Here is a 10,568-nt window from a genome sequence, read left to right on the forward strand (position 1 = left end):
GTACAGGTGGAGTACTTACCTTTAACAAACTTTTCACAGTTCATTTGCTTATCCATGTAAGCTGTAAACACACCACACTTCTGTAATAGTATGTGTTAAACTGTAATAAACTTGAAGTTTATACAGTCAAACACTGGGTCAAACTGTCACAAAAATTGTTTTTAAAAGGTCCAAAATGATTACTGAAATATAGGCCCCAGCTTGAATGCAAGAGCTCTTTATTAATCTTTTTATTGATGACAAACAGGTTTAAAACATACAGACAAAATCAAAAAAAGAGTAACAGTGCTAGCACTGATGTCTGTGGATTTATAAAACTCAGTAACTGCTACAAAGGAAAAAAACAGCACAAAGCAGAGGCAAGCATTCCAACCAGTGAAATAAAGGGGTTGGGGGCAGGGGGAGAAGGGGTTACATTACTCAATGGATTGCATTGCACAAAGAGTTACAGCTTAAACTTATCAAATCTCTATGCAACTACGCAGCCTACCCAGAAGGAAAAAAATTAAAAATGTTAATAAATAAAATAGTCCCTCTTACATGAAGGAAGGTGGCCTGTGTCTCCATTCTTTGCACACTGTAGAAGTCTAAACGCTGGAGGCTTTTTATAAACAAGAATGGTTTTTTGTTTCAGGAAGGTTTCTAATTTATTTTGCAGTTTATGAACAGTATAAAGAAAAAGTGAATTCAGAACATCTGTTCTAAATTTCATGTGCACACTACTTACAAAACCTGTGGGTATACTACACTATACTGGGGAGGAGGGGAAGACATGGAAAACTATAGCAAATACAAGTTATGAAAGCAGTTTGATAATCTACAGAAAGGACAGAGTAATGCAAGTGGGTGTTTCCGAATTACAAGTGGGTTTTGTTATTTAGTCTAAGTACGTTCATTGAGAGGATTGTTTTCTGTTGGTGTTTTTGTTGGTTTTCTTAGTTCCTCAAAAAAACCCCAAAAGACTAGAAACTCTTGGAGCCCTTTGATTATAAAGCTAACTTAATTCATAAACATTAAAAAACATCTAGTCTAGTAACTAATTCACACTACTGATTTTTAGCCAATTAGGAGGTAGAGGTTATTCTAATTTAGAGATCTGATAAAAATGGGTTAGTAGGAATTTAAGTTCTGTGCTGTTTCTAAAAAGGTTTAGACAAATAAAATGCTCCCAGTGTTTCCACTTGACTTGTTTAGGACACGGATACAGCTTAGAAATTGGATGGCTTATTTATGTGCTGTTTTCAGTTTGACTTCCAACTACTTCTCAAGCCAGCACTGATGTCACAGCCACGTTCACAACCTGAAATGCCATCTCCAGGGTTGTTTTTAACTTCAACACCTGAATCATTCAGGTAGCTGCATTAAATCACTGAAGAAGCCACACAAAAGCCTAGTCCATTGTCTCTAATTATACCCATCTATCAGAGGCCACCTTCCAACAACTGCCTGCTTTTTCCATTTATTTTTTTCCAACTTGCTTCAATATCATTATAGAGTCTTTACTTCAAAACCAATATAATCCCCAGTTTCCACTACTTCCTCCCAGCATCAGTGGGAGTGAATAAAGCAGGCCTCCTAGCATCTTTTCCTCCAGGGCCGAAGGGCACAGGAACCCATCCCCTTTTAAGCGCACAGTTCATCTTACAGAAAGGCTTGTTTTCATAGAGTAGAGTCCAGACAGTAGCCAATTAAAGCATACAGAAAACACTTTGAAACCCTCCTCCTGCTTGAGCATGCAGGCTCCTTTCACTCCTAACTGCTATCCATTGTAGGAAGAAGAGGCTGATTGCTGCAACTTTAAATCACACTGAAAGTTCTCAAGGTTGGTGCTCTAATTTAGATTTTTTTTTTGTTTGTTTTAAAAAATTTTTTTGTAAGCTTCTCAGAACAAGGATCTCCCAGGTCCACTACTAAGAATTCAGAGACACTTCTACAAATTCAGTGCTCCTTTGAAAGAATCTCTTTAAAACCACCTTGTCACGAAATACCCGTTCAGAATGGGGGCGACATGATGACACTAGAATTTCAGAGCCAGTTTTGGACAACAAAACCTGCATCTCAGCGTTGAACAGTCGCCATGTTCTGGCTGGTTTTCTGCTTGGCTTACTGTCACTTTTCAGCAGGATCTTTCCTCTTTAGATACTCTGCTTTTAAAACGTCAACACTTACTGCTAAAATCTAGTACCTTTTCAAATGAGAACAACTCTGAGATGAGGGTTTTCCTCTCCCCTCCTGCTCTGAAAAGTGATGCCCTGCTCGCAAAGAGAAGTATGGAATGAAGTGAAACCTGCTTAAGGCCCTTCTCTCAAGCTTGGTTGACTAGGGGAGCAGGGACTCGCCCTGAAAGGATGAGTGGTCAGCTGAGTTGCCTTCCCAGTGAGGCGCCAGTCAGTCCTTTGGTGCTCTCTCTCCTCTCCGGTCAGTCTCCTTGTCTCAGTGAGCTAGCAGTGGGCTCTCACGCACGCTCCTTTCTCTCTCTCTCTTTCTCCTGTTGCTCTCACACAGTGGTGCTTCAGTTTTAGCAGTGGAAAACAGGTATCCATTTTATTTTATTTTTTTTTATTACCCAGAATAAAATGCTGATGGAACTAAGCTCCACACAAGCTTAGCTCTTCTTCCTCAACCTAAAGAAAGGAAAGGACAACAAAATTCACATTAACCACTTCCCCACTGCCATGTGGGCTAGAGGTTGCTTCAAGTAAAGAAACAGAACTGAATTGAAGTGCCTTACACTCTAATACTGTGACAGTCCTGTCACTCCACCATGTTGATATGCACGTTCACCCTGGTAAGTAGAATCCTGCGACAGCGCCACATCAATCTGAGATTTAAACTCATCACCAAGGTAACTGTCCTGAAATGAGAGAGTTGTTCTGTTAAGCTCCCAAAGCTTTTGTAGTATTAGGGTCTCAAGAGCGTATGCTGCATTAGATAGCAAATGGGGTTGTGGCTGCCATGTAACAAATTTTTCCTTCAGACTAACTGTCCCCTTAATCAACCCCTTTGCTGCTGAATTTCTACAGTGATTTACCCAGTGTAGTTGCAAGTATTACTGAAATGCCCAGTATTTGCAATAATTGTTCTGTTAAGGGACTAGAATATGTTCCTCTTTAGGAATGGGTCTGATTTCAGGTTAGGGCCTACGATGAAATGAAATTACCATGTAAAAATGAAGTGCAACATAGATGTACCTGAATACACGTGCACCAGAGAGTTTAATGGACGTACCTCAAGGGGAAATATCCGTATACTCAGACTGTGAATGTGTTGGGGAAGGGCAATGAAAGCTACTCCCAAATACTACACGATACACCCCCCCACCTGCCACGCACATGACGCCTGGCGAAAAAAAGCCACTCTGTAGCCGAGGCAGTTTATAGATAGGATTATTACACTCTTACCTGTGATAATTCTGGCTGGGAGAGTCCTGGTTGGCTCATCTGTGATGGCTGACTCATGGAGATATAACCCTGAGTCAGTGGACCCTGGGAGAATGGCTGGGACACCACATCTTGACTCGCTTGACTGTTTGGAAGGTTTGACTGGCTAGTTCCAGGAATCCCAAAACGATTTTTCTGGCGCCCACCACGACCAGTCTTTCCTTTAGGTGTCCCACGTCCTGAAAAAGTCAGTCCCCACCAAGGGAGTGAAAATATTTTATACATGTAATGATTTGACTAGAAACAAAATGTAAAATGTATACTGGTGGCTTAGCAAACTACACAACATTATACTTATTCAGGTAGCAACTATCTATGAATCTAAAGGTTTAGAGACAGTATAAAGTATACTGTTAGACCCTGATGGACAGGAAGTTTTCTTAGAGCCTGGCAGATAATCAGAAGCTTTTTATCATGTCCACCAATCCTTACAGCTGAGGAAGGCTAGACAATCTCCACTGAAACCATCAACACTGCTTCAAGTTTACTCAAAAGTATTACCAGAAGCCATTGTAAAACACTCCCTCCACCTGGGCCTCAAAATGCCCCATTCCTTAGTGTCGCTGGGAAGCAGAGCCAAAGGTAACTAAGATGGTATTTCTGGTTTGTATTTAATGATTACATACCTGCGGCCGGTCCATTAGGCTGCCCAAAATATCCTGGTGGTGGCATTGGTGGCATCACAAGGTTGAAAGGGATAGGAATGTTCATAGCAGTGACATGGCTGGGTCCCGCACTAATCATCCCAATCTGATCATGTGTTTGGAAGTACATGTTCGATGGGCGTCCTAGAAAAATTTAACAGCTTAATTAACAACTCAATGTTATTGTCTCTGGATGTTCTGCACTATCAAAGCATTCCATAGAGCAACCCACAGATCAGCAACAGTCAAATGGTTAACTCAGGGTTTAGTTAAGTTATGAAACAGTTTACACTAAAGGTTAATTTGAGATTTCTGAAATGCCACATTTGCACAGTGGTCCGTGCCACAATTAAATTTAGAAATCAGTTTTCATTTAAAATTTTGCCCAAAGCAGTTTAATTTGTACATGGTGAGAAGCTGTTCTTTACTTGGGAGCTTTCAAGAGGAATCTTAGTTCAGCATCAAAAAGTAAAGAACCCACCTGATGACTACGATTGGAAAGTTAATAAAGAAGTTCAGCTCCCACAGCTTCCTTACCTTGACTGCTCCGGTCATAGACTGATCCTGGAATAATAGCTTCACGTGCATCATACATGGCAGTAGTCATGAAACGGGCTCCCTAAAAACGTTACATGAAGTTATACAATACATCCTTACATTTAGAACCAATGTTGCAAACTGAAAAGCATTGCAACTTTACTCTAAAGTTCTTCAGGGGAGGGACTGCGTTGGGTCCTCCCTGTCAAAGTATCAAATACATTTCAGCTTTAGATATATGCATTAAAAAGATCCAAATCTGCCATTTAAACCAGTCATTTCATTTATTTCCAGCTGTTATTTTAGGAGTTTTTAAATTCATAATGTGCTAGAGTTTCATGAGACTGACTCCATTTTACAGTTATCACACAGTTCTCTGCTCTGTTCCTTATGACTTAGGGTACCACCAGAACCCAATGACAAGAGTTATTTGTATTTACTGCCACTGATCCATATTTAGCTGAAGATACACCTCTACCCTGATATAACGCGACCAGATATAACACGAATTCAGATACAATGCAGTAAAGCAGTGCTCGGGGGGTGGGAGAACGGGACACACCTGTGGATCTAAGCAAGTTCAACGTAATACGGTTTCACCTATAACGTGGTACGATTTTTTGGCTCCTGACGACAGCATGATATCGAGGTAGAGGTGTAGTAGGACAAAAGCACATTTAAGCTTAATAAGTTTAGTCATATCTAGGAAATCTGACATTCCTACAGAATGCTTAATCTTGAAAAGTACTGCCTACATTTAAAACCCTACACAAGAAAGATGAGGTTACTACAAAAAGGCTTCTCATCCCTGGAAGCAGATCTGAGGAGGCAACCTGCTTGGTCACATCCCACCAGCTTAAAAAAAAAATACCACAGAAAAAACACACCCAGTAAGTGAGAGAATTAGCAAGCTCCCTCTCCCCACTGCTCTGCCTCTGGATCCCAGGGCAGCTTTCACCTTTCCCTCATCCCACACAGGGCTCAGCTTCAGACCATAGGAAGTGGGGCTTCAAAATACTATAGAACCAGTCCTGCAGTATCCTGAAGCAGTGCTGGCCCTGTAAAAGCACTGTGCAGGCAAGGGACAGCAGGACAGTCACTACTGTCTCCTACAAAGTCAGCCCCACCATCATCAGTTTCTCACTAGGACCAAAATCCCCACTGGCCACAAACTTGAGATAAAGTGGGTCACAGGAAAATCTGACCATTTTATAGTCATGTTCCCCTTTCTCCCGTATACATTTTTCAAAAAGACAGACTAGTGTATTTGTAGTAACTTACTGGGTTGATGGTATTGACAAGTTTACGAGGCTTGCTGAACTGCATAAGGCTTTCTCGGAGATTGTTTAGTGGTCCCTCTACCAGTACCTTCTGCTCCTTGTAGTAGTTCAGCAGGTGATTCCAAAGTGGTTGTTTAGACAGAGCTTTTGGGTTCCCAACAATAATTACTCCATATCTATGGAATATCAGATAAGTCAGAAGTCAACTGTGAAGCTTATTTTTAAGAAATTCTACATTAACCAAGTTAACATGAGATGACAAAATGCAGAATAATGTAGTAAAAGTTGCTCAAGTTGAGATACAGTCTCCTTCTATGAAGCTGTAGCTCTCACTATCCTTTTTTGTATGAACTGCAAAAAGAATACAGTCCTGGCTCAAACTAAGGCCTCAGGTTACTAGGCACACACCTGAGTGGCAGCTGAGAAGCAGGTTGTCTTAGTTTTATACCCTGCTTCCAGCTTTTCCCAAACCAGTGGAGCTCACAGAATCTTACTAGTGGTCGTTTTATGCATACCACTCCCAAAAGATTGCCCTACAGGCCTAACAGATTACTTCTGCCTACAGCAGGAATTGTCAAGGAGAGAAAGAAGAGAAGGAGCATGTGGGACTGTGGAATTTTAAATATGCTGCTTTTGCTGTGCTGGTGAACATCTGTGCCTGCAATTAAACACTTACAGCCTTAAATAAGGCCTCTAAAGGCTATGGTTTGGAAGAGGACAATGGAAGGCGATGCACCCTCAGATTAACTAGCTCCTTTCATTAGATACCTTGATCTATTGCAAAACCCATTAAGGTGAAGCCAAGAAACATTGATCCTGTGGCCAATATTTATCACAAAAAGACTATTTTGCCATACAATCCTTTAAGAAAGATTGCTGCAGTGATCTCATTATACCAGTAATGGAATGCTGTATTGACTAGTTTAGCAAACAAACCTACTGTGTGCTTCAACCAGATTAGTTTAAACCCCTCCCCCTTCAATAAAAAACTTTTAAAGTAAACCTGTGGTCATCAGTGAAACTGACAAAGCATTAATTTCACACTCCCCTACCCCTCAAGTGCCCCCCATGAGGCAAACTCTAGACCTATGCACAGGAGAGAAGAACCCAGAGAAACAGTTGCTGAGAGAGAGGCACAGCAGTTCAGACACCCCAGCTTCTGCTGACTGTTGGAAAATGGGAAGAACATGAAAGACATGGAACTCCCTTTCTGCTGCTGCAGCAAATGGATGTGAGGAGGAAGGAGCATGCCTGCTTCAAGGTCTGACTCCTCCATCTACAAATAGGTTATTTTCTGACAATCTGCAGTCACTTGAATGTTAAAAGTATATGGACTAATGTAGTTTCAGCTGGTATCAGAGTGTTTCTAGAGATGTGGGAATCATTTTAACGCTCCTGTCAGCTTACTCAGATGGTTCTGGTCACTCGCACATTTTCAATAACAGTGTAATTTTTGTTGGGCAAGAGCTCATGCAAGTAATAAAAGTCTGCTACATCCAGGCAGAGTATTATAATCATACTGCACCTTGCTCTGGTGAGAGCCACATTAAGACGTCTGGGATCATTTAAAAATCCAATTCCTTGGTGCTCGTTGGCTCTTACACAAGAAAGGATAATAAAGTCCTTCTCTCGTCCTTGGAAAGCATCAACACTTGCTATTTCCACTTCCTGCAAAGGAGAACCACCATGTAAACAATGTCCCATTTGAAGCCCAGTGCAAGGAAGAGAATGTGCTAAGGATCAGTATTTTAAGGCATTTTGGCTGAACATCTCTACCCAACCCATCATTTTGCAAACAACGTTGTTCTTGTGACATTAGTGGAATGATCGGATCAGTTAATGACTAAAAGCAGTTTAATTAAGGGAGAAAAAAGCATTCTTGGTTCTAGAACAAATAGCATAACCATAATGCACTGACATATAAAAGTTATCATTCAACAGGCATGTTAACATTTGTACCAGAAAAATAAATTAGCCCCGCTGCTGCCAGACTGCCCTGTGGACTCCCCACTATTCTGAAACACTGCTATTTTAAACAGTACTAATGGGTGTTGCAGCTCTCAAGCCATCATACTGGAAAATCCGGATAACTGACAGAGAAATTAGATTTGCTCCTGCCAAGAATATTCTTCTAGCCTATTTCCACCAAAGTTGTCCTTCAGTGAATGATATCATCACAAAATGTTTTCAGCATTACAAAAAAAATCGGCTTCTAGTGAGTATACGCTTTGGTCTCGTTTGCAGCAATGAGCCTGAGCATAATAGTTGGTATATTACAGCCATTGCGGGAGAGCTGCTCTTTTGAAGTAAGCTGAAACTGGAATCTCAAAATATCTTGAAAGTGAAAAGAAGCCCAGAAATAAAGTCTACTATGAAACCGTACAAAGATTCCATACCTGATAGAGTTTTGTATGCAAGGAACCGCTGAACTGCATGTACTGTACCAGGTAAGAGCGCTGGCCCTCATAGGGAGTTATAATGCCAATCTGATCAGGTTTGGCACCAGCTTTCAATAACTTTGTAGTTATCTTCTCCACATTAGCAGCTTCCGTCCTAGGAAGAGAGGTTTTTTGTTTTATTTTTGAAGTCACTAAACTAAATATATTGCAGAATTAAGTTAAATAATAAGTTTAAGTTGCTAAATACTTCATGCAAGTTATCAGGGTCTATAAAAAAATAAAGACTTAATGCCTTCGTATGAAGGCTATTTTGAGTGGAAAGTATGTTCTTATGCTTGCATCACTCAACCAGTTTGACTGATTCAACTCAAGCTTTGCAGATGAGACCATACATGGAAAGAAAGCTTTTTTACTAAATTTCCTTTGAGCTAAAACTATCTGCACCTGAAAAAGGAAGAGGTTAAAATAGAAACTGGAACCTTCTCTTACATACGGTATTCCTGACCCAGCAAAGCTAAATACCTAGATGCCCTAGAATGACAAGCTGAAGTCTGTCTTCATCCTTCCAAAGCAGAGAATCTGTATACCTTACAGTTTATTGTGCAAATGTATTTTGGAGGAGATCTTAAAAACAGATCCTGTCTGCTGTATGGACAGTAAAGATCCCATGGGCACTTATTGATTCATTTTTTTTTAAACACTACACAGTTCTTAACTAAACTTTGCTTTCTGCCTGCTGTTGTATCATTCGTCTGTAAGTTGGTTTCCTTCCTTGCTGCATTTCAGCAGTGATATACAATATTGTGATGAAATGCACTATGAGAGAAACTGTATTAATACCATGGGAGTGAAGCAGTGACAAGTACTCCCAATAGTTGCATAAACACAGAAGTAAACTTCCTGGGGGAGGTGTTAAAGGAGCAGAAGGGAGAGGGAGAAGCGGAAGGAGGAGGAAGGGAGAAGTGCCAGATTAAAGATATCCTCTTCTACTATATGTGTTTTATTACTCAGACTCTTTGACCTATGTTATCAGACTGACACTTCCAAGAGAGAAGCCTTTTTTCTTCAGAAGCTAGTGTATATTGGGGCCCAATGCTTCCACACAGCAGCTGTTTGGAATTTGCTGCAGCAGTAATCAATTCACACTTTCACAGATCTGTGCTTGATATTGGCTTGCTTTTGAAAGTGAGAACATATATCCACAGTGTTACACAGCACACAAGTAAACTTAAATGTACATACAATTATTTCAATCTCTGATGTTAACAGGACTACAAATCCTTCTCTCCTACTGATTTAAAACAGTACTTTGGAGTTCAAATATCTAGGACCAGGGCAATACTGTGTAACTCTATTTCATCACTTAGATTATCAGGGTTGGAAGGGACTTCAGGAGGTCATCTAGTCTAACCCCCTGCTCAAAGCAGGACCAGTCCTGACAGATTTTTGCCCTAGATCCCTAAATGGCCCCCTCAAGGATTGAACTCACAACCCTGGGTTTAGCAGGCTAACGCTCAAACCACTGAGCTATGCAAATTAATTTCTCATCTAAACGAGATGAAACTCTAACTTAGATGTTCGTTTATACATCTAAGAACTTGTTTGCCCCTCCATCGCCACAGTATCCAAGTACCTAGTTGTAGTTTAATTGTAGCTAAATTAGCCCCCATCATATTGTATGTATAACCCCAACTATACATACAATATGACGGTGGATAATTTAGCTACAACTAATTAGGAAAAATCTTGGAGTCATCGTGGATAGTTCTCTGAAGACATCCATGCAATGTGCAGCGGCAGTCAAAAAAGCAAACAGGATGTTAAGAATCATTAAAAAGGGGATAGAGAATAAGGAGAATATCTTATTGCCCTTATATAAATCCATGGTATACCCACATCTTGAATATTGCGTACAGATGCAGTCTCCTCATCTCAAAAAAGATATGCTGGCATTAGAAGAAGTTCAGAAAAGGGCAACTAAAATGATTAGGGGTTTGAAACAGGTCTCATACAAGGAGAGATTAAAAAGGCTAGGACTGTTCAGCTTGGAAAAGAGGAGACTAAGGGGGGGATATGACAGAGGTATATAAAATCATGAGTAGTGTGGAGAAAGTGAGTAAGGAAAAGTGATTTACTTGTTCCCATAATATAAGAACTAGGGGCCACCAAATGAAATGAATGGGCAGCAGGTTTAAAACAAATAAAAAGAAGTTCTTCACACAGCGCACAGTGAACCTGTGGAACTCCTTGCCTGAGGAGCTCGTGAAG

At 40.5% G+C, this 10,568-nt stretch overlaps 1 protein-coding gene across 1 annotated transcript in view; it reads right to left on the reverse strand.

The window, feature by feature from the left end:
- Positions 1 to 201: 201 nt before the first annotated feature.
- Positions 202 to 10,568, reverse strand: part of UPF1 (UPF1 RNA helicase and ATPase) — a 30,027-nt gene continuing 19,660 nt past the window's right edge. The window contains exons 16-23 of the mRNA XM_032782770.2: positions 8,298 to 8,501; positions 7,427 to 7,569; positions 5,903 to 6,077; positions 4,622 to 4,703; positions 4,067 to 4,228; positions 3,402 to 3,619; positions 2,732 to 2,854; positions 202 to 2,624 (exon numbers count right to left, since the gene is read on the reverse strand). Of these exons, the coding sequence (XP_032638661.1) occupies positions 2,735 to 2,854; positions 3,402 to 3,619; positions 4,067 to 4,228; positions 4,622 to 4,703; positions 5,903 to 6,077; positions 7,427 to 7,569; positions 8,298 to 8,501 (1,104 nt within the window). The 3' untranslated portion in view covers positions 202 to 2,624; positions 2,732 to 2,734. The remainder of the gene's footprint in view (positions 2,625 to 2,731; positions 2,855 to 3,401; positions 3,620 to 4,066; positions 4,229 to 4,621; positions 4,704 to 5,902; positions 6,078 to 7,426; positions 7,570 to 8,297; positions 8,502 to 10,568) is intronic.

Source organism: Chelonoidis abingdonii, chromosome 11, assembly GCF_003597395.2.
Source record: "Chelonoidis abingdonii isolate Lonesome George chromosome 11, CheloAbing_2.0, whole genome shotgun sequence".
Lineage (NCBI taxonomy): Eukaryota > Metazoa > Chordata > Testudines > Testudinidae > Chelonoidis > Chelonoidis abingdonii.